The 25275-nt window shown below is 39.8% G+C and overlaps 1 protein-coding gene across 9 annotated transcripts in view; it reads right to left on the bottom strand.

The window, feature by feature from the left end:
- The window catches only part of APP (amyloid beta precursor protein), a 262776-nt gene that overhangs the window by 94738 nt on the left and 142763 nt on the right, over positions 1–25275 (bottom strand). For 3 of the 9 annotated variants that reach the window (XM_072806638.1, XM_072806637.1, XM_072806640.1), the window contains exons 6-8: positions 24781–24983; positions 8556–8723; positions 6245–6301 (exon numbers count right to left, since the gene is read on the bottom strand). In XM_072806638.1, coding sequence (XP_072662739.1) covers positions 6245–6301; positions 8556–8723; positions 24781–24983 — 428 coding nt within the window. The remainder of the gene's footprint in view (positions 1–6244; positions 6302–8555; positions 8724–24780; positions 24984–25275) is intronic. The other 6 variants (XM_072806644.1, XM_072806643.1, XM_072806645.1 and 3 more) reach the window with 3 other exon arrangements.

Here is a 25275-nt window from a genome sequence, read left to right on the forward strand (position 1 = left end):
GTAATGTGAAAATAGCATGTGACCCTTAAATATTGTTCCAGACTCTCTAAAAACAGAAAAGAAAAAAGAACAAAGGCCCTTTCCATTCCAACCATGCCCTTGCTTCACGCTTGTTTTACAGTTGGTGCGATCATAGTTGGCAGACTATCAAATGCGCCGTACAGACATAAGGTAATAAAAATGTAATCTATGCTGTGTTTACTCTTCTCAAGCTGCATTTCTTTTTTATGTCTTATGGACACGAACTGGATGTGGGAATTTTGTCAAATATGTGAAAGGAGTGTGAAAGAATGAGTGCTGGCGTTATTTTTATTTATATCTATATCCGATTCAGCACAATGCACCAAAATTTAAGAGCAACCTCAAGTCTGAATCTAAAAACCACATGTGAAGCAACAGCAATAATATTTGGCATCCAGAATGTCTTACCCTTGTTACTGTTTCCTGTCCATGTGTCAAGAGCTATTCTCAACTTCATTAATGGTGGCTCAGAAACAGATGATCTGTCAGAGTTGTTCAAAAAGTCAAAATCTGCAATATTATCTACTTTCAAAGAAATTGTAACAGGAAAAGCCAGATAGAGCTGTTAACCTCTATGGAGGTCTTAAGGATAAAACCAATTTCATTAAACACACACACACACACACACACAATTTCATTTTCCTCTGGCCTTCCATACCAGTCTTTCCCTACACTTGTATATTTTACTTTATATTGTTACTTAATCCTATCCCATGCCTGGGTCTCATCTCATCAATAGAACTGTCAAGTTATTGGAAGCAGGGAACTTGGTTTACTTGGCTGGTGTCCCTCAAAATACACAGCTTAGCACCAGCATATCTTGAGCTCAGAAGTTACAGCTTTATTAAATCAGAGGTTGACGTGCCAGTCTCTTCTTGTACATAGTAGTTTTTTGTTGTTGTTGTTGTTTCTTTTTTTTTTTTTTTTAAAGATTTTATTTATTTATTCATGAGAGACACACAGAGAGAGGCAGAGACACAGGCAGAGGGAGAAGCAGGTTCCCTGTGGGGATCCTGATGCAGTACTTGATCCCGGGACTCAGGGATCACGACCTGAGCTGAAGGCAGATGCTCAACCACTGAGCCACCCAGCTGCCCATAAATAGTGTCTTTTTTATGGAGCACAGCTGTATGTTTGTTGATCTATTGTCTGTGGCTGCCTTCATGCTATGATTGCCAAGTTGAGTATGCATAACAGAGACCATATGGCCCGCAAAACCTAAAATATTGACCCTCTCATCTCTTATGGAATCACTTCATCCTCCTAGAATAGAAAGGTGTCATGATCCCAAATACACTACAAGTAGTTGGAGGATATTACTGGGAAAGAGAAAATTAGGAGAGATTTTCAAGGTCTGTTTGGAAAAGTGAGGACACAAGAACTTCATGAATATGAAAAAAAATTATCTATTTCTTGAAGATTTTATTTACTTATTTATCTGAGAGAGAAAGGGCACACGTAGGGGCAGGGGCAAGGGCAGGGGTAGAGGCAGAGGCAGAGGCAGAGGCAGAGGGAGAGGCAGAGGGGGCACAAAGCCTGATGTGGGGCTCGATCTCACAACACTGAAATCACAACCTGAGTGGAAATCAAGAGTAGGACACTTAACTGACTGAGCAACCCAGGCAACCCTCATGAAAATAAACTGATCAAATAATGTTCATAATTAATAAAAATATAATGAGTTTTTTTATTATTCTGAGTAAATGAGTATTTATTTATTTATTTAAATGTTGGTTTCCTGAGTGAATCAATTCCTGTCCATCTTAGGATTTGTCCCTATGAGAGCTTCAAGGAAAAAGCCATTTTTCATTCTGATCATTTCTCAATAACGGAGATGTGGCTTCTCATACATGTCAATCTAATAGATTTTACTGTCACTGATGTGACATGTAATTTAATGCACTCCCACATCTTTTTAATGATTTTAATTACTATTAATAATACTTGGCAGTTTTATAAAAATATCATAGTTCCGTTAGTATTCGAGAATGTGCTAATGGGAACTAATATTTGCTACTTTGTAATCAAAAAGAAGAAGTACGGTGTGATTGAGAACAATGGGTCAAGTCTGGCCAAAGACTGCCTCGGACCAGATAAGACAACTCTGGGGTGAAGGTGGCACATTCCATTCAAAGGCTGCACAGTGAGTTTGCAAATTGTGAGCCTCTCAGGTAGCAGCCTCAGGACTTGGGGATGGTGATTTGGCCTGATTTGATATGTCCTCATTATTTTTAGATTCTCTGGAAGTGTATTAGTCTATTCTCCTGGTATTTCGACCACTTTGATGTGAGTAGAAGTCTTTTCCCCTTCTGGATCCTGCATGAGGCCAGATCTAGCCTTTGCAGAAACCCTAAGGCCATAAACACGATTCCAAGGTACAGCTTAGATGCCAAGCGATCTGTGTGGCAAGGCCAGGTGGCATCACTACAGATGGCTGTTCTCTAGCATATGCTGGGATTCCGTGAAACTAAGAGGAAACAGAGAAGGAGGTGGTAGTACACGGGGGAACATGCAACTTCCAACCCGGGGGTTTGCTGGTTTAGTCTGTGTGCCCAGTAGCACTCACATTAGAGTAGAACAGCTAGGCGACCTCTAACTACCGTACAGTTGGCCCAGCAGTTTCTACCCTATCTTGTACACATTGAGAACTAGGAGGGTAGCCTAACAAATTCAATTTCATTAACATCTGTCAAGAACTGGAGGCTTCTGAACTTCAACATGTCGACAGGCCCTCAAGTTCCTGGAAAGTGTGCCTGTTTATACCAGTCCGGTTCTATCTTTGAATCCGATGTGGGCTTACCAGAAGTCTAGATCAGAGGCTCTCAACGGGGGGTGATTTTGCCCTTCCTTGCCTCAGGACACAATTTGGCAAAGTCTGGAGACAGCTGAAGTTAGCACAGTTGAGGTGGTATCACTGGCATCTAGTGGGTAGAGGCTAAACACGCTGCTGAACATCCTCCATATACAGGACAGCATCCCAAGAACGAATTACCTAGTCCCAAGCATCAATAGTGTCAAGGTTGAGCGACCTGGGTTTTAATACTGTCTGTGCCACTGCAAGAAGAGAGCCAAAGAGGGGTCATTTGTCGTTCCCTAGGGCCACATCTTTGGTACAGTCAGCTGACTAACTCCTGGCACGATGGCTCTTTGTGACATTAAATGCCATGAAGACTCAGTCTGTTTGCCTTTTGAGATGCAATCTGACAGGAAGACGCTAGATAAAAACACAGTCATTCTCTCATATTTGAAATATAAACTAAGCAATAAATATTTATGTACTAATCTTACTATTCACAAATCCAAATGGACAATACAAAATTAATGTCAGAAACAATTCGGGTCCCATCAGATACTTTATCTCAAACAGCAAAGAGATTTTATAAAGGATTCAAATCCACAAGTTTATGAGTAAAATGAAAGCTCTAGAGCCTCTTATCTCTATCCTCTTTATCCACGGTTTAGATGCTTATCTACAACTAAATATAAACAAAAAATCAGTGTTCCTTAACACTGCAATACTCAAAATTGGTTTTTATGACAAAGATTTAAAATCTAGAAATACATGATTATAATACATTTTGATGGGAAAATTACTGTATTTATAATGTAGACCATCAGAGATTTTCTCCACATGTGCAATGTTACATAGTTTAACTGAGGAGCCTTTTCATTTCATATTTATTATTTGACTAGATGTAACTCAAACTGAGAAACCCATAAAACCGATCACTCTGGTGAAGAGGGACCCTCCAATGAAGCCCTAGGTTGGTGAAGGAGCCAAGTGCAAGCCCAGCTTACCAAATCATATGGTCTTGTTCACCTTCTCCTTGGGTTCATTTCTGACTACATCCTGCTATCTGCATTTGACCTCCAGATGACCGTGACTTCTTTTAATTCATATGTGTTACTCTGCTATAAATAAGAGAGCATCACTGCACAGGCTATAAATAACTAGAAATTATATGCTTTCTCTAGTCTGTTTGTACCAGTACTGCAGAACCCTACACTTGCTGTGATGAATAGTCTCTGTAGGTAGACAAGAAAATAGAGCTGCCAAAATCATTTCACCCTCTTAGAATGGAAAGGTGTCATGATCCCAAATACACTACAAGTAGTTGGATGATATTACTGGGAAAGAGAAAATTATGAGAGGTTTTCAAGGTCTGTTTGAAAAAGCTGAGGACTTAAGAACTTCATGAAAATAAAAACAGCTTTAAAAAATATATTTCTTAAAGATTTTATTTATTTGAGAGAGAGAGCCCACGTAGGAGTGGGGGCAAGCACAGAGGGAGAGGGAGCACAGAACCCGATGTGGGGCTCGATCTCACAACACTGAGATCATCACCTGAGTCGAAATTGAGTCGGACACTTAACCAACTGAGCCACCCAGGCACCCCACATGAAAATAAGTTCATCAAATAACATTCATTTCTGCTAATTAATAAAATGAATTTTTTTACAAATAGGGGAAAGATATTTCATTTATTGAGGCATTTAGAAAAAAGTTTTTCATATTCTTCCTCTGTTATTTTCTGTATTCCTAAAACGTGCTGTGAACCCTCTGTTATTTTCTGTATTCCTAAAACGTGCTGTGAACTTCAAATGTAATTTTTTTTTGAAATGTAATTTTTCTAACCTAAGAAACAGAACCAAATCCTTGGCCATATGGAGTACAGTGTAAAGCCACAAGATTTTTTATGTTTTAAAGCTGGTCCTGCCACGTTTGATGGCTCTCATGGCCTCATTTTATCCTATGTATAAAGGACATGAAGAAAATGCCCACAAAGTGCTTCTGAGAAAAATAAGTGATCCGAGAAAATGCCTGGTAAATTGCAACCTGCCACAAAGATCAATATATTATTAATCCTACAGTGTAATACCCAGTTTTCTCTAATCCTCTGTGTCTACTCACTTGTCATGCTTTCGATGTTGGAAAAAAAATGCTGTCACAATCAGAGAAAATATGTTGACTGTAGTAGTGAAACCCCCACATCCTTCAAAAGTTGGATATAAAGTGAATGAATTAGAATCTTATGGTGACTATAAAAAAGAAAAAACTTTATGGTTGATGGAGAAATTGTTTGTAAATTACATAATTCTCTATTACTTATCCTATTTATTTTTTTAAGATTTATTTATTTTAGAGAGAGAATGGATGCACGTAGACGGGCAGAGATAGAGGGAGAAGGAGAGAAGCAGACTCTTTGCTGAGCGTGGAGCCCCACGAGAGGCTTGATCCCATGACCCATGAGATAGATCATGACCTGAGCCAAAATCTAGAATCAAATGCTTAACTGACTAAGCCACCCAGGTGCCACATATTTCTTATTTTTATTTTTTAAAGAAACCAATTTGGAGACCAGGTTTTTTTCAGGATAATGTACATATATGCTAATTTCATTATAACTGAGCTACAACTGAAATTGTTATCTCTTTTTCCAACAACCATCAGCCTCAATAGTGTGTGTATATCATCCCTAACTTAACGATGCAGAAATCTATTTTTGGATATAATCCGCATTTTAAAATAGTACTGTGTGTTTAACATTACATCTGAAAACCAAGCGAGACTGATATGCCAAGTGGAATCATCTCAAAACCCAGACACTCTAAGATTGGTTGATGCAAGATTTCTTTAGATGAATCTTTTTTCTACAACCTTATGATAAAGCCTGAAGTCAGACATTTCTGTCCCAGCAGAACATTCAGGGAGAGGAAGAAGAGGTGGTTAGGAAATCTAGAGGTGGTCTTTCACTTCCTAAGGCTTAACATGTGCCTTACAACACATAGCTGAAGCCTGTGCAAACACATTAATCCATGGAGTTAGTACAATGCATGCATATTATCTATTTTTCTGGGACACGAGTCATTTTTATGTATGTGGCTTCTTGTTAAACTGTTAAATCTTGACAGCTTTAGGAAATAAAACGGTGATGCCAAATAAAACACAATCATATATACTATACATAATAGAACCATACTGAATTTCAGGAAAAAACTGATCAGAAACAGAAGTTGAGTCAATGCTCTTTGCCTAGTGTCTGAAGTTGTGTGGCAGGATTGGACATAATTACAAAGCAAAGCAACAGAAATAAACATTTTATGGAAAGACAGGTGTTCGAGAAACACAAAACCATGCAAAGATGATGCTGGAGTTATAATCCAGCCATGCACTGGACTACTTCCTCCACCCCCCAACCCCCTCCCGTGAATGACAACATACGTTTGACAGCATCTTGGGGAAGAGGTTCCTGGGTTGTCTTGAGTAAACTTTGGGACACTATGGAGAAAATAAGAGAACATAACTAAAAATAAAAATAGAAACATGGGAATGATGGTTGCAACTTACATGATTCCATTGACCAAAGGGAAAAACAAAAACAAAAACAGAAACATTGGATTAAAAACATAACTAAACAAATACAGTGAGGCTGGGCCCTAGCAGGGGACCAAAGTAAACATCAACACAGGAGATCTATTTCTGCAGGGATACCTTAGCGTGTTGGGTGTATTTTGTTTCCAATAGCACTTCCAAGTAACCTGTTGAGCATTTCCAGCTGCCATTCTCTCTCCTTAGCGCCAAGCATCACCAACTCCCAGGGATCCACTCCATTCACCCATTCACAGGGCACCTCCAGCTTGCAGCTCCGGCCATTTGTTGCTTTACTGTCCACCCTCCTGACCGACATTTAGCTTGTCATGTTTGCTTTCTTGGTAATTATCCTATAACCTGCCTCCCCTGAAACGAATATGGACTGCCTGGCTGACCCATGACACCTTTGTTGGGAGTCTCTACCTTTTGCAAAGCTCTTGGCAAAAGGTGTGCCGTCCAGGGCACCTCCAGAGGCTCCGACTCACCTGTGGTGGTGGTGCCCACAGCTCACTCCCAGTCTGAGTCAAATCAGACTGATGAAATGGAGAGGGTGTGCGTATGGGCTGTGGTAGTGTTTTGGGGGGCGGGGGGGGGGATAATTTCTAACTCAAGGCAAATTCCTCAGTGCTGGTAATTAAAAAAAAAAAAAAAACCCTCTCTCTTATTACATGTGCATGCATACACACACACCATTTATATTCCAAAGAGTAAATCCACCTTAGGGAAATGGAGAAAAAAGTTGGAAATCTGCCAAGAAACCTCCTCAGCAGCTAAGCCAGTTAGAATCTCGGTAACAAAAGTCCTTTGTTCAAGAGGCTCCAGGCAACAGAATCCCCTATTGTGTTCCACATTACCTGACCTAATTAACTTCTTTGTTTGAAACCGAAGAAAGGAGTCTTTTGAGCTAGAAGCTACAATCTTCCAATGGCAGCCAGAGAAGAAGCCCTTGGGGTTACCAGTTCCTACACCTGTTCTCACACATGATAGAAATGGAGTCATCCCTTACACAGGAGACCAATAGGAACTGTTCCATTTGATTCCACTTAGATACTGGCCTTCACAATAGAAGGTCTTCATGGGGCAGGTCCTTTTGTTGTTTAGCGTAAGCCTATGATCACAGCGGAAAATTTTATATAATCCCTAGGAATCCCAGGCAGGAAATGGTAGTTGTCACCCTCATGAAAACAAGGGAGAAAAGGCAGGAGTCTCTCAAAGAAGAAATGCACAGCTCCTGAGCTTAATCTTTAATTTCTCGAGCTGAGTCATTAATTTCTTCAGTAGGTTCAAATCTCCTACTGATGAACAAGAGTCAATAAATAAAATTGGGACTTCCAGGAACATGGAAGGCTGCTAAGAAGAACAGAAAGAAGTCCCATATGTCCGGTCCGTTACCTCCTAAGTACTACCTCTGTGGGAAGAAGTTTCATCTCACATTTAAGTCACTGTCACTTCATGCATTTATGCCCCGGACTTAGGAAAAGCTGAAAGTTTGGGGAGAGAAGGCTTTGAAAAATTCCAGTCCCCGGGTCTCTGGCCATTCAAGGTTTCTAGTGCTAAGTGAAGAGTTTTCTTCGGTTTCCAAGGGAAGACACTGACAAATGGATACTGCAAGTGGGGGGCCCTGGGGCCTTTCTGTCCTCAGGCATCTGAAGGGCACACGCTCAATTCAATCCCATTCTCTGCTGCCACCATAAAAGTCGCGTGTCACAAAAATCACTCAAAGACCCCCACGATGACAAAGCGAGGCGGCACCAGGCAGGCTTCCAGCGGGGGGTAAGCCTCGCTTGCACACGCACCGCTCATGCACAGACCCGGACACACAGGTGCACGGACACACACGGAGGTACACATGTGCAGAAACACGTGAGAAGGACAAGACGGTGACTCCAGCCTGGATGACAGGGAGGCACTCGGAAGAAGTCCCTCCGGGACAGCGAGGGAAAGGACACATCCAGGGCCATGCTCTAGTGGAGGGAGACGGAGACGGGCGCTCGGGGGCCGAACAGACGGGAGGAGACGCCGGGCAGTTAGAGGAGCGCACAGAGACGCGGTTAGTGTAGCAACAGACCCGTTCCCGGGGACCGGGGAGGCCAGTCTGCGACAGAGGGCAGATCAGTGGCGAGAGATGAAAGGCGGCCAGGCCCGAGGAAGGTCCACTTACTGACGCTGCCACACACGGCCATGCAGTACTCCTCTGTGTCAAAGTTGTTTCGGTTGCCGCCACATCCGCCGTAAAAGAACGGGGCGCACTTGCCTTCGGTCACATCAAAGTACCAGCGGGAGATCATTGCTCGGCATGGCCCCGTCTCGGCTTGTTCAGAGCACACCTCTAATCAGAGGAGACGTGGGGAACCACATTTAGCATGAAAAGGTCACCGGCTCGCTGTTCACGCACGCACCTGTCTGTCTTAGGCGCTAGGCCTCCCCGGGGTGGGGACCTGGGCTGGGCCCCCCCCGCCCCTCCGGAGGCAGAGTCGGCCAAACATTTTAATCGCCTCCCAGGACTCTGGAGTTCCCTCTGAAACAGAGCAGTGCATTCTCGTCTGGTTCAAGGAGCGTAGCTCCGTAGTTGGAAGGGGACTCGGGCTCGAGGGGAACAGATCTCTTAGCTGCTTTTAGGTGAATCCTAAGTGCCCCGAAGTGTCTGCACACCGAAACACTCCTTCGCTACGAGGAATAAACTTCTCTTCTAGGAGAGGCTCAGGTGGGCTTGCAGAGGTAAAAGGGTTATGCCTGCTTATGGTGCAAAAATCGTCTCCTCTCACAAACATCTGATTGTTGTCCTTCACGAAGGACAGCCTTGCCTCGGAGTGTAAAATAATTACACCTATTTTGAAGGGGATCTGGTTTTCAGAGGGCCAGCCTGTCCACTGACCCTATTCGAAAAGCATATGGAACACCTGCAAATGGGACTTACAGCAGATTATGTTAACTCTGGTTAAATACGATTTTTGATTTTTCATTAATCTGTCCTGCGGGGAATAAGGCACAAACAATAAAACAGAGTCAACCAAACTCGAATTTGTTCATATCATGTACCTACCATTTTACAGCAAAGCACATCTTACCTGTCAACATGCTTTGTCACCCTCCCCAAGATCAGTGCCATAATCCCTGATTGATCCAAGTGTAATGACCAAACTGTTTCCATTTGTAAAGTCACGGTGATTAGAACAGGAACTCTTCCTCCCATGTATATTCCCTTTTTGTTATATGTAAGACAATTCTCCCTCTGAGTTTGTGTCTTGCCCTAGCTAGGCTTAGAAAGAGCTCGCTGATGCCTTAGCACACACAGATAGACGTCTTGCTTATTATTATTAGTTTTACTATCACACCAAGGGAAAGCATCCTTCTAAAAGAGAAATGTCACGCAAAACTCAGAGTTTCCAAATTAGGAATATTCAACAATATTCCTCTATTCAGTCCTTTAGTCATTCACTCAAAGACAAAGATCCACACACTGTCTACGTAAATGAGAACTGCTGCTTAACTTCCCCAAACACACCACTTATTGCCCTTTCCAACTGAGACAAAGAGGTGGTGGCAAAACCAGAAGCAACCACCATCATGCTGATGTCAACAGAATAGGGAAGGACAGTCAGCAAGGAGCTCAAAAGGTAGATGTCAAATACTGTGCAGGAGAAAAGCCTGTGTAATGGATATCCAAGGTGATTCTGGCTCTTTAGATGGTTTTCAGATGAAAATACCTGGCGCCAGGAGCATCAGGCTCAATGTCACCCATCTCTCAAGTCTTCTCCTTTGGTACTGCTGCTTTCAAAGTCCATCCTTGCCAAGCCATGACGTGTTTTTAGTTTGCCTTCTGCATAGAGCTCTCCTATACGATGAGAATCTGCCAACCCGGTCACGCAGGCTTCCCATCCACTTGACGGTTTGATTTATCCCCGCAAACTAAAGGACCGGTATTTATACTTATAAAGGGTCAAACAGTTTTGGGAGTGGGGGAGAGTCTGATCACCTCTGAGTTACTGACAACGCAGCTCGTGGGCTCTCGAGCTAAAAGTCACATGCTCCAGATGTGGGCTCCCTGCAAACCACAGCCATCAGCTGTCTCCACTCCGGGACCTTAATTAGTCTCTCTTTCTGTTGTAAGAAACACCTACAGGTTCTCTCCTTTGTACTTCTCTCACCAATCTGTACATGTTTATGTGACATGCTCTTTCTTGTTTCTGAGATGTGAGAATATCCATCAATAATTCCTTCCTCAGGCTGCACTAATTCCAACAAGACTGCCAAGCAACGGTGTCTTCTGTACCTACACTGTGGTTGAAGCTGGCCCTGGGGTTGAAAGAAAGGCACAGGATGCCTTCACCCCATGGCATGACCCGAAGTCACGGGACCATAGGCAACAAAACCCATTGTGCCTCAATAACTCACAACAATCCTCACATTTTGTACCTTGTAGAGTAACAAATACATGTCTTCTTGTACTTGTCTGCCGCAGACCGAACGGTATACAACACAGCTGTGCAGGGGAAGGAAACTTGTCTTTATATCTCCTGTGCACTAAATAAAAGTGCTAGAATTCTGGGTGGGTGAAAGTGCAGTAATGGGAGAAAAGAATGATGATCAAAGGACATGATCCATGAAAGACATCTGCCTTTGTGTGTCACCTAGTCATTTCTTCTGATAAAGGCAAAACCTCCCAGTCTAGAACTCATATGGCATTTTAATATATTATTGTTTTTCTATACCATAAGTGAAACATTTTTTATTTTATAGCATTCATTTAATTTTTCTTCTGGCCTCGTTCAAAATGGCTATGAAACCCCTTTGTTACACCTGATTTGTAGAGTCCCAATCAACTAAAAAAAGCATTCAGGACTAAAAATCCATTTATATGTCAACTAAATGAATGGAATGAACTACCCGATGGGCTCACAATCCTTGCTAGGGTCTCTAGTTTTAAGAGTCTTTCAGATTGACCCATGAATCTGAAAAAAAAAGGCAAAGAAGAGAGTGACACAACCTTTGGGGAGTGTTTTGGTGGCTCTCCTGACATCATCAGGGCTGCTGCATTCCTGACGTCCATTAAATGGCCCCAAATAGTTGCATGACATTGGCGTACATGGACATGGTGAGGCGTAGCCACCATCAATCCCACAGTACTCACATATAACATGTGATAATGTGGTCAGAGTTGGTATAAGAGTGTGTGATAATCTAATGTCCAGTAAATTATGTATGGGGGGGTACCCATACGTGAGCCTAGAAGAATAGGGGTATGAATGGGTCTCTGTCACTTTGAGACCTCTCAAAGACAAGCTTTGTCTGGCTGGTTCTGATCTGCTGACATGGAGAATTCATTCCAGCTCCCTGAACCAGAACAAGCATGGCAGGAGAGAGAAGGTAGCTCGTTAATCCCTCCAATTTTCAGCACCACCATTCTACCATCGAGGTACCATTTCCCATCACTTGCCTGCTGGCTAGGACTAGATCATTAACTTCCTAGAGTAGTAAAGCTCATTTCAGAGGGGACACAGTGGAAAATTATTTACAGTATCATTTACCATATGCAGAGCATTTAGGCCTTCTAGGACTGTGACCTCTAGAACAGAATTCACCAGAAAATTAGAAGTGCAGTTTTCGTTTCTGCACCTTCATTTTCTTCTCAACATGTAAAATGCTAAGTAAAAAGACTCACATTCTAAAGTCATTCAAATTCCAATCCACCTTGGTTTCTATTCAGGCTTACATATCATAATGAAGGAAAGTTGCCCAGAATAAATAGAAACAGGGATCTGAGGATGTTTAAAGTCAGACAGAAATACTGGCACAGATTTGCATGGGCATCTAAAGGAATGGTGATCTTTGTTTATTCCTATTTAATTCTTAAACTTTGAAGATCACAAATAGGTATTTTACTATACATCCAGCTGAATTCTGCGGGCAGGGAAGGCTTACTCTCTTCTTTTACAAGAACTTTATCCACCCTTCAAGCCGAGAGACCACTCAAACCAAAATGCTAGTGTACACAAAGCATATGAGTTTATGTGCTTTAAGCATCTCTATGCGTTTTAGATCTTTGTAAGGTAGGCCTTGCCAAGATCTGAGTTGGTTTCAGCACTAAATTCCATTTTCTAAAAATCAATATTATATAAATACACTCTATAGGAGCAAAGCTGGAGCTCCCTACAATGTATGAAATGATTAGGCAGTTCACTGTCCAAAAAACACAACGCTTAACCACAAAACATTAATTCTAAAAATAGATGTCAAATTAAAGTAAACTTTATTGTGGACAACCAAAATTAGAAAATTTTATACTTTAAAAAATTATCAGCATGAAGAAGAGTTGTTACGTGACAGCTAGGATGAGGGGGAAATCACCATTTTCAAATGTACAGTAATTATAATGCCTTCTTAAAAAGTAAGATTAATAGGGTGCCTGGCTAGCTCGGTTGGTAGAGCATGCAACTCTTGATCTCGGAGTTGGGGGTTTGAGTGCCACATTGGGCATGGAGTCTATTTTAAAAAAATTAATAAATAATGTAAAAAGTTTAAAAAAAATACAAAGCAAAATTAATAGATAACAAATAATAAGTTTTAAATAAAGCACTAACTAAAGAATAATTTTAGAATAATGTAAAGCCAATTTTCATTATTTATTTTTAATAACTAAATTTCAATTATTCTGACTACAAGAATATGTGTAAAATAAAACCAGCATTTTATGGAATGTATAAGGTTTAAATTTATAAATTTTGAGAAAGCAATCACTTGAATAATCCTAGAAGGGTTTTTTTAATAGAAAGCTAGGAATTTTTTTATAGAAAGCTGTATCAATATTCTGATATTGCAAAAGAAATAAAAAATATGGAGAATTTCTCCATATGCTATAAGAATATATGCAGAATTAAAGTTCATACGTAGTACAAATATATCTATTTTCTTTGAGTTAAAAATTACATATCTTGAAATTTTTTTTTAAGTAGTCTCTACACCCAGCACAGAGCCCAACACAGGGCTTCAACTCACAACCCTGATATCAAGACCTGAGCCGAGATCAAGAGCTGGGCACTTAAGCAACTGAACTACTTACTCAGCCTCCTCCATATCTTGAAATTTCAAAGTAGGGTACAAAGGGCAAATATAAGAAGATAAATAGTCTGTGTAATAAATCACTTAACATTAACAGTAAAATAAAAACAATGACAGAAATATTAAAAGCTACTAAATATGCTTATCTTTAAATATTTCCAATAGGAGTTGACTGATTTGCCTAATCAATCTGTTAATAATGAATATGGCCAGCTTCAATACAGTTTATAATAACTTCTTTCACTCTAATTATTTCTGCAATTCTAAATACTACTATAGGGTAAACTTTCTCAGCCTAAGTTATTAGAACACATCTCATATTCTGTTGAAGAATAAAGTAGACTTTGTGTTTAATTCAGAAGAAAAATTTTTTAAAGGCAACATACTAGAAAAACGATTTTTTAAGAGTGTATTTTTTGCAACAATAGATATGTACTTTTAATTAAAAGGTTTGTATAATATGCTTGCAAATATTAGTAAGTAGTCATCAGAAAAACTGTGCAACAGAAAAATAATTCTGATCAGGGCAATAAATGACTACATATTACCTAGCATTTATATTTTATTAAATAAAGGCATGTAAAAACTGGATAACAAATCTCACTTAAGCCCTAAATGTGGGTTGGACTGTATAAACAAGTTATGGGAACAGCTGTGTGTAGTCATGAAATCACTGACGCAGCAAGAAAAGAAGGGTGTTGCGGAAGTCTCTACAAGATATCTGTAGCTGGTGAACCTGTTACTGAATTGTGTTGATTCTCTGAGGCTATCCGATACATCTGTCACTCCAATTATACCTGACCCAATTCTCACATCTCCCCATGATGAAAGAGTATTTATAAAATGCCACCTGAAGGAGATTCACTTGTAAGTATTTAGACACATCGGTCCTTTCTAGGTGGCGGTGCTGGCCAGCATTCACTTTAAAAGGGCACTACTACGCCTTTTCCTTTGTTTCCTGTTATGGGAATAAACTTGTTTTTCACGAAGCTGTGTGGTTAGTCTGAAGAGCAGCACCGGATCATAAGAAGCTCCAAACTGAATAAGATAAGAGGTCAAGTCCTCTGCTGGAAATAATGTGAAGTGATTTTTCTTAGTGACTGAGAGGCAGGGTATGCTGGGAAATGGATTATCTCCAGGGGGGGAAAAAGTGTGATTTATTATGTTCAGTGACTTCCATGGTGTAAATACTCCCACCATTGGTATGTCAAGCTATCAGTGGTTGTGGCTCACAAAATTCCTGTGTACTTTAATAATCTTTACAGGCTAGCTGGACTTGTCTACACTGCACCAATGAGAGGAATTTCAAGGGCACAAATGAAGCTAGTAATACTTATATATGTAGGAAGATTAGTAAGTTTTCTAATTTGCTTGGTATTGAGAGCTGGATTTTTACAAAATTGCTCAGTGGGAAGACAGGGTTCTTTCACATTTGGTGACATTTGATAATATATTAGGAATACCACCACCATAGGTAAGGATGGTTTTCCCTGTCAGTTTCTTACTCCCTATCTTAATCTCCTACATCTGTAAGATATGAGGGGTATGCTGGGCAGCCCGGGTGGCTCAGTGGTTTAGCGCTGCCTTCAGCCCAGGGCCTGATCCTGGAGACCTGGGATCGAATCCCATGTTGGGCTCCCTGCATGGAGCCTGCTTCTCCCTCTGCCTGTGTCTCTGCCTCTCTCTCTCTCTGTGTCTCTCATGAATAAATAAATAAAATCTTAAAAAAAAAAAGATATGAGGAGTATGCAATGCTACCAGAAACTACTCCCAAAGTAGAGTCCATGAATTAGCAGAGCCAGCATACCTGGGACTCAAGACCCACTCCAGATCTCTACCTCTGAATCTATGCTTAGCAAGTGCTCCAGTGGCTTAAATGGACATTAGTGTTTGAGAAAGCAGTGTGATCAACCCTATCTTTTATGTGCAGTTGAAATGTCAAAACCAGATATGTAAGATCCAATCACTTTCCAAAATGACTAGAGGGGATTAGTAAAAAGAAGCATAGATTTTTGGCTTATAAAAAGAAGCCCACATATATTTAGGAAAAGAGGAATACAACATATTTTAGTAGAGCTGTTAAGACTCAAATATGCTGTATCTCAAAAACTTAAGTTAGCTATACACATTTCTTTGACAGTGTTTCAATGCTGGTGCCTTAAATCCAATAACAAGATAATAATTTTTTTACTTACATATATGTCTAGGAAAACTCAGATTTCTCAGAAATCTGAATTCAAGTGATAATGTTCTTATAATATGCCAGAATACCAGAAATCAAGTTATTTTTACTTAGAAAAACAAAGAAACAATGAAGGAGGCTTGAAATTTAGTTTCTTTGTATCATCTCTCCACAAAGAAAAGAATTACATGGAGTTCCTTTTCTTGCATCAAAAGGATGCTTCCTGGATGGGAATCCAGGTGGGAGGGCAGTACTGCTGTTTCATGATTTTTTTTCTGGGGGAGACTGAGCATGTTCACCTTGCCATTTTAGCTGGTCTCTTGTCACAGTACCCAGCAGGAAAGGATGGGCAGCCTCCAGCTGAGAACATGTGTCCTTGATTGCTATATGGACGCTAACCACCATTTGCTATTTTAAAACAGTGTACCAGGAGAGAGTGAATTGCTTTTGGAATACAAAACAAAGCTAGGAAGGCAGTTTTTCTCCATCTCTATCTATATGGCAAATATGCATTTGCAATATTTAAAAAAAAAATTGTGCTGATTGCTTCTAAGGTACTACATTTCATACCTTACCAGATACCTGTTTTCACCTGATAAATGAGTACTTATTATCTTTGTTTTAGCATATGTTTTGTTTATTTATCTCAGGCAAAAAAGAAAAAAAAAAAGTTCACTGGCTACCTACATTGTACAAAGTGCTGGATAAAGTGTTACAGCTGACATTATGATAAGGCACAGTCTTGCAGGGGTGTTTCCCTGTTCACATATTTAAAACTGGACATCACTGGAGATCCCAGTATCACAGTCCAGTAGTTAGCAACCAGAGAGGTGTTGCTGCCCCCATTCCCACCCAGGAGACATCCAGCAATGAGAAGAGACACTTTTTTGTTATCATAACTGGGGGGTGTTCCTGGGACCTGGTGGGAGGGATGGTACTACTAAATATTCTGAAAGGAATGGAAGAGTTCCAACAAAGAACCGTCCAGTCCAAAATACCGTTCATGGCGGGACTGAGAAACCCTGCCGTCGTCCAAGGAAACACCAGAAGGATTCATGCTGCATTTTAGTGGTTTTGCCCAATCCTGAGACTGGGGACTAATAAGCAACAGTTGCTGACATCTCAGAAATCTTGAGTAACCACCATTATTAAATTCTAGAACAGATTTAGTGATGAGATTGTCTAAGGAGGGCTTTCTATTTTTCTATCATGAAACATTAGGAATTCAGACAGACATGCAGGGAACACAAAATTTCTGTCCATATTCTGTGATACGTTCATATTCTGTCTCAGAAATTATATCCAAGAAGAATATAGGTAAATTTAAGAAAAAAGAGAGACAACCCTATTCTCAGTTAAATACTCAAACCATCTTACCATTATAAACTAAACACAGTGCACCTTTAACAAATCTTTGGTTCTAAACCCCTTTAACCATCTCCAGGGTCTCTTAAATTTTATTTACTTATTTATTTTTAAAAGTTTACTTTATATTACTTATATTTTCTTTTTTAATAATCTCTACACCCAACACGAGGCTCAAAATCATGACCCTGAGATCAAGAGTCACATGTTCTTCTGATTGAGCCAGTAGGTGCCCTCAGAGTCTCTTAATTTCTAAAGTTTGGGCTTTTGCTGTCTCAAAGACTGAAGGGTTTTATTAAGCATCTCTTTGATGTGAGATTCAGTCAGCCTCACCTCACCTGGATCTCTTGCACTTCTAACAAAACCCTAACAGGTCAGACATTGAAGTGGCTGGAAACCGGTGATGACTTTTGAGAAGGGCAAAGTGGTTGACAGCCAAGTGAAAAGAGGTGTTTAAGGCTGTATTTCACCCTGCTTAAAATCTCCAGAAAGCATTTTTTTCTAAAAGGGAACTACAGATTTCCATTAAAACCCATGAATCTATAACCTGCTTGTGGAAATCTGAGCCTCTACTCAGTGAAGCATATAGATTGGCTAAAAAGCCATGTTTCTGAAAATGACATGATGTTTAAATGAATTGTTCTCTCACTTGTGGGATTCTTTTATTAGGTTTGATTTTTTTATTGCAAACTCCATGTTGTGTAGATACATGCAATTGTTGTGTCTGGGGCATTTGTATAGTTTTTGAACAGCAACTGATTCGGGGAAAAACATGAGAAAGACTAGCATTTTTTTTTTTTAATCTGGTTTCTGGACTTGAATTGGAATGAAATTCTTTTTATTTTTAATAGATTGCATTAAAACACCTTTGGCTGATTAGGTCCATTCTAACATTGAGCCTTGATATAAACAGTGTAGGAATGGAACATGAAAAGTACAAGCCATGAGCATGACTAGTCACGTAAAATATCAAACAAAATGAGGATCAAAAGCATAATTTCCTATCTGGGTACAAAGATCTTTAGGAATATCCTAAACCATATTTTATGGTATGCAAATTATATCTCAATAAATTTGTTACTGAAAAAATAGGAAATTATATATGTATACACACACAGTTTTTTATATGGCTCTCTTCCTCATTCTGACATGCTAAGCAAACTACCTGACAAGGAGTTTGGTAAGCAAACTTTCTGAACTGGGACCATCCAGCTATACAAAAAGAAGCTGTCAGTGTCCCGCTAGGTCTCTATCAAAGTGTATACCAAACACCTCAAAATTAATGGCTGTCATGCCAGGGACACAAAGTAACAGGCTACCACCTGTCACATCTATGCCCAGTGCCAAGATGAGTTTGCTCAACATCATTAGGAAGGATGCTACATTCTGATCCTGAACAGGGGTGTATCTTACTTGGCCTTAGTCATAACACTGAGGTAAAGGCTTCTTCTTCTTCCCTTTGCCTTGTTCCCAAATACAAACAGATTTATTTTCATTTTTGGACAGCATGCTGCTCTGAGGCCTCCAACAAAGAGTTTGTGAGCACATTTTCACATTCCTAAGTCAAGCTCAGTTTTCCCCCAAACTTTGTAAAAAGTTAAAGATGAATGAAAAGCAAGACTCCTATTTGTAAATTACGGGACAGCTTGTTTAAGTGTCACATCCAGTACAGGCAGGTAACAATGGAGTTAGGAGCATCAGGCGAAGGTCTGGATCCTCTACCTTGGAGATCAGTGCAAGCCACTCTGATTTACTGATGACAGTTCTTGAGTTCTTTCTGTTTGGTATTCCACACACTGGCAAATCTCAGTGCTTCTTGTAAAATCAATCCCATGTCAACTTCTCATCAAGGTCTTTGTTAAAACTTCTGTCTCCAGGCTGAGCGGTCTCCTTCCTCTGTGGGGCCAGAAGTTCCTTACCAGCCAGGTCCAAGAGACTTGTGTCTCTCCCCAGCAGGGAGTGTGCAGGAATGGCCAGAAGCAACATGAGTGGGCTACCGTATTCCTACTCCTGTGTCCCCACTCACCGGGACAGTGCCCAGCATCTCAGAGTGTCTGGTTGATGCTGGTGGATCATACAGCGGTAAATCACGTGGTGCTTGTTCCCAGATTAATGACTCCCAGAGGGAGAAGAGAAATAATTTAATTCTGCAGAGTTCAGTTATCTAGCTCAAGGCAAGCAACATTAGACCAAACTTTTTAACTTCATCATCATATGCGATGCTTAAAGAGCTACCTGCATCACGGTGTCTCTGTCCATTTAATAGATGAACTTCCAGCAGGTTCAAAATACCCGCAAGAAATGAAACACTATCTTGAAATGCAGTAGCATTTAACCGTATCTGGGTTTAATTTTCAGCTAGACATAAAATTTAACTGTAGGCATTTTATTTTTTATTTTTTTTAACTGTAGGCATTTTAATATACAATATATATTCATAAAAAATATTTTAACCAAGAAACCGAGTTTAAGTTGTTATTCTTAATATACGTCTATAAATATCCCCTCTTTTATACCAACATAGATGGATACATATTTATGCTTTTTATAGTTACAAAACCCCAATCTATTGGATTACCTTTGGCATTTCTAATTAGTAATAAATGTTAGTTCTCTGAAAAATCAGAATTATGCTTATAATTGTGAAAACTATAGAAGTTTAGGTTAATTGAACACTTACGGTCTACCAGGAAATGTGTTACCTGTTTCTCACAGATTACACTTCATGAATCTTTACAAAATGATTAAAATAAGGTAGGTATTGTTAAACCCCACTTTACAGAGGGAAAGCAGTGGGACTTGAAGGTTATTTGACTGATACAAATTTAGATGGTTAGGTGACAAGAGCTGGGATTTGATTCTGGGCAACCTGTGCTTTTAAAACAAACCAAACACAATGTGCCAGGCATTATTGTAAATGCTTAACAAGGATCAGATAACATAATTTGTTCAACAAACATGAATCATTCTATCAGCATCTATATTGTACACATGAAATAAGACTTACCATGGTTACTTAACTAGCACAAGGCCATAAAATCACTAAAAATTCTCCCTTGAACCCTATATTAGTCTGCCTCTTAACCAAAATAAAACTACCTTAATGAAATTACCTTGGTATGGTAGTATCTGAAACATAAAAACTTTCTAATATATTTTTTAAAAGATTATTTGAGAGAGAGAGAGAGAGAGAGAACAAACGTGGGCAGGGGGAGAGGGAGAGAGAGAGAATCTCAAACAGGCTCCCTGCTGAGTGTGTGGAGCCCAACACCGGGCTCGATCTCGTGACCCTGAGATCATGATCTAAACCACAACCACGAGTTGGATGCTTAACTGAGACACTCAGGTGCCCCTTCTAATAGTTCTCGCATGACCCATATATCAGGGGTTTTGTATAAGGATCAAGTTAGTAAATACTTCCAGCTTTGCAGGCCATATAGTATCTCTTACAACTATTCCACTCTGCCTCTGTAGCATGAGAGCAGCTACAGATGGTATGTAAACAAATGGGATTGGCTGTGTCCTAATAAAACTTTTATATTAGAAAACAGGCGATTGGCCATATACAGCCCATGATCATAGTTTGCTGACCCCTGATCATCATCATTATTATTTAAATAACAATTCTGAAATTTAGGAAATGCTCAGTGTGAAATAATATAATGAATATATGACTATAGCAAAGGGATACACATCTAACAGGGGGCACAAGTTAACTGAGCTAGTAGGTATTATAAATAAAAGGAAAAGGAAAAAAAATTGACATTAATGAAGTAGAAATACACTGGCCCATGTGGATCTAAATGCTAGCTTTACCACCTCCCACCTTCGTGACCATGGATAATTAAAAAAAAAAAAAAATCTCTAGGCCTTAGCTGTAAATGGAGAAATAAAATTTCTCTCACATGGCACAATTACAAGGATTAAAAGATAGAAGTGACTGCTCTAGAGTGGTTAGCAACTCCATCTTACAACATAACCAACTCCCCACTACACCTTCCAGGGTAGCAGGGTGCCTGGCGACCAGAATGAGGACAAAGAATATTTGCTGAATAAATGTGCACATGCAAAAAAACAAATTAATTCTAGATGGACAAAACAGGCTAGAATAAATCAAAGATTGTCACTTATTATAATACCAATGTTTAATCAGAGTTTAGAATCCATGATTGAATCAGAAATTGCCCTGACATCTTGGATTATGAAGTGTTACCCCTTTTTGAATCACAGAGAATTAGGAGCAAGAATCTAATATACTGTTGTTTTACTCAAATTGGTATTGGCTTATTCCACTGGATCAATATCCAAGTTTTTCTGAAGTACCAAAACCAATAAATCCTAAAGCCAGATGGATATAGCACTGTGTTGTTCACTTTTTCCTCTGGAATTGATAACAAAGTTAGAACTGACATCTTCTACTTCAGCATCATTGATTCTAATATAATACAGCTGAAAATTTTATGACCACGCCAAAATGACCTATACTTTCCTTCTCTCCACCTATTTCTTTCAAATTTAAACAGGTTATAGAATGATCGAGCTTTTGTTATGAAGCACATTAGGAATTGTATTAGTAGCAATATGTTGGTAATGAAGAAACAATTTTCTTATTAAGTATGGTTGTAAATCACATTTTCTCTCAGATACTGAAACATTAACATTGAAAACTAGATTGTAAGCCTCTTTTCAGTATCTCATCTTTGCAAGTCGCTTCTGATTATTATTTGCAGCACGAGAGCAGGCTACTTATAAGTAGAGTTTTATGAAGTCAGCAATTGGGTATGGCACTGCTGTTGTCTTCATCAGGGAAGAGTTAGCTGGGAATAGAGAAAACTCTCTGACATGGAACCGATATACTGTAACATGTTGCTTTCCCAGAAAGACTTGCCTCAATTATACTTCTGTCCATTCAGGAGTCTTACATGGGACGAATGGATTCCTATGGATTCCTATTAAATCCTCTTCTCTTTCTAGCCTTAACAGCTGTTACTGAAAATGACCACATTGTGTGTTTTAGAAGGTCACTGTTACTGCTCTTTTTGCCATAAACATTATTAAAACTTGTTATCTTTTAGGGCTAGCTTCTTAAAAAAAAAAAAAAAAAAGCAAACAAACTCCCTAGCTTAGAGATCTTTATAAAAAATTATCTTTTAAATGCCTTCATCTTCCTATAGAAAATACTGTAACCTGTGCCCCTCTGTGTCTTATCTTAGCTAATAACGCCACAAGCCAAAGAACTGGACTTATTTAGAACATAACAAGACCATATTATCTCAAGAGAACTGTGTCTGGGTTTGGAATATTGGCATAAGTTTATGTGGCATTTTCTCATTATACTGCATAAATTATGTTATTCCCTGTTCACCTATGCCCTCACAGCAGTAACATCATAACAAAATCTCTTCATTGTTTCTCCCAAAAATCCTCAGCACATGGCAGGTCCTAAAGTGATCATCACCCTCAGCTGATGCTCATACTTGCCAGCCTGGCATTAAAAGCCTCCACATTTTAGCCCCAACCTGATTTTCCTGTAACTCTCTTATGTAAGACATCTGCTTTTATTTAAATTGGACTGACCTTGTCTCCCAAATATGCCATGTACCTTCCCATGGCAAACCTGTCTTGCTGTCTTGACTGACTCTAAGGTACACTAGAATAAAATCCATCGGTAGGCCTGCTACAAGCCCTTCTACTTCTGGTTCAAATGCCACCTCCTCTATAGACCCTTCTCTGATCAATCTCTTACTCTTTGAAGTAGGCTCTGGGCACGTACTTTTAAACACAGACTGTGTTTTTTAAACATGACTGTGTGTTTCTTTGATTTAAATTTCCTACCAGACTTTAACAACCATGAGGGTCGGCTGTGTTCTCATCAGAGGATCCACCAAGCCCATCAAAATGGCTTATACCCAAAAAGTGATCTGAAAACTAATGCTGAGTAAGTGGGCATTTATTATGTAAACAGCTCTCCTGATGGAGATCACAAGAACTTCAGAGCCACTACAGAACACTAGCTGCTGTAATTCGTAGTCACACATCATTTAGGTTTCAAGAAGAGAGGTTCTGAAAAATCTGTCCTTTCCCTCCTAGGAAAATAGAAGCTAACAAGTTCATTTTAGCCAGCTCTGCCACAGATGGTCCTAAGAGTCACATGAAACTCACTTTGGGAAGGGATGCTTCAGGGATTGAAAAAAACCATGGCTCAAACAAAAGGGGCATGTACTTAAACGTATACCTGCTTATACGAGCCCTTGTGTGCTAAATGCAAGAAGTGATCATTAAGTAGGGAATGATAAAATTAAACTATCTTTTACTATATTCTTTTAAGAATATGCGACTCTTTCAATGAGTTTTAAGTTAACTCTGAGTGTTCAACTCAGAATGATCTCTGTTTTAAAAACTATGGGTTAAAGAAACACAGAACCTCAAAAACATTATTTTAAGTGAAAGAAGCCAGACATGTAAGACCATGTACGACCACGCTTATATTAAATGTCTAGAAATGGCAAATCGGTAGAGACATAAAATTGATTGATTGTTGCTTAGGGCTGGCAGTGAGAACAAGAATTAACTGAATGGTTGTGAGGAATCTTATCAGGATGATGAGAATGTTCTAAGACTGGATTATGATGATGGTTGCATAATTTGGTAAATTTATTAAAGCCTCTGATTTATACACTTATATGCTGAAAATGAGTGAATTTTATATGCAAATTATACCTGAATGAAGGTATAAAGAATGCAGTGAATGGAAGAAGATATTACAGTGATCATTAGATATCTACTTAAGGCAGAGAGAAAGTAACCCATTTTAAGCTCCAATTTAACAACAGAGCTGAACTCATTTTAACCTTAATAAAAAGTGAGGAAGACTTACGAGTTCTAACATTTGTGGACAGGCTTTGAAAGTACTTAAACACATTAAAACTCCATCCATCTGTGTTCACCCAGCCTTACTCTATGATCAACTTTCATCTTTTGCAAAACAAATGCATAAATCGTTAAGAAATGTAACCCGCCAACTCATTAGTTGCTATAATAACATTTGGTTGTTTGATGTAAACTCAATGCTCGCTTTTGTTTCATGGAGACAAAAAAGGGAAGTCTGTTAGTTCATTCATGCCACAACATTCTTAATAGGAGTATTAATTAAACAGAAGAGAAAAAGTGCTAAGATGTTAACACTGTACCTACCTTTCAAAGAAAGCACTGTCACTACCCCCGCAATAGAACAGTGTAAAGACAATACAAAAATCATCCAAGGTAAATTTCACAGCAAAAAAATAATGTGATAATTTACCAAATGTTCTTCTTCTTTAATGAACTTTAATTCCAACTACTCACTCCACTAAAATTTAGGGATGCTTCTGCATGATACTACATAAAAGCTAGTCCTTGCCCTGGAGGAGCTCAGAGGCCAGGTGGTGAAAGAGGGAACAGGTAGTAAGAGTGGAATGAATACCCACTGCCAGGGGAATACCCAGGAGGTCACCTAACTCAGCCTCTTCCAGAAGAGATGGCACCTGGTTAGGGGTAGTTTTGCAGAACAGACTGGGGGGTGCCAAGCAGCATATACAAGGCATGGAACAGGCTGCCAATCAGGATTTCACATTATTGGAAATGAACTGTTGGACTGCTTGTTAGGCTGAAGAGAGTCTAACAAGCATACGGCTTGTTACTTTGACTCTTACTTCTGGTTGGGGAAGCCTGTGGTGGTGGGCTGGATGGAGATTTCAAACCACGTCCCCAACAGAGGAGATCCAAGCACACAGCGAATTACCTCGGACCACCTCTTCCACTGACTCAGTGGTGGTGGTGGTAGTCGTGGCGATGCTGGTGGTTCTCTCCGTGGCCTCTTCGTAGGGTTCTTCTGCCTCTTCCTCTACCTCATCGCCATCTTCGTCATCCTCATCATCCTCGGCTTCCTCTTCCTCAACATCAGCTACTTCTTCTTCCTCCGCTACTTCCACTACTTTGTCTTCACTGGAGCAGGAAATAAAAATAACAGGAACAGTCAATCAAACAAATTTCCGAAAGGGGGAGGAAATCAACATTAGAGGATTTTGGTAATTTGAGAGGAAATGTGGTATCGAAGAAACACACAAGGCCTGAAGCCAGCAGATCCAAGTACGAATCCCAGGCTCAGAAGATTACGGGCTCTGTCTTTGTTTCTGTTTGTTTGTTTGTTTGTTTGGTTAAAGATTTTATTCCTTGGGGCACCTGGGTGGGTCAGTGGTTGAGCCTTTGCCTTTGGCTCAGGATGTGATCCCGGGGT

This window comes from Canis lupus, chromosome 30 (assembly GCF_048164855.1).
Source record: "Canis lupus baileyi chromosome 30, mCanLup2.hap1, whole genome shotgun sequence".
Taxonomy (NCBI): Eukaryota; Metazoa; Chordata; class Mammalia; order Carnivora; family Canidae; genus Canis; species Canis lupus.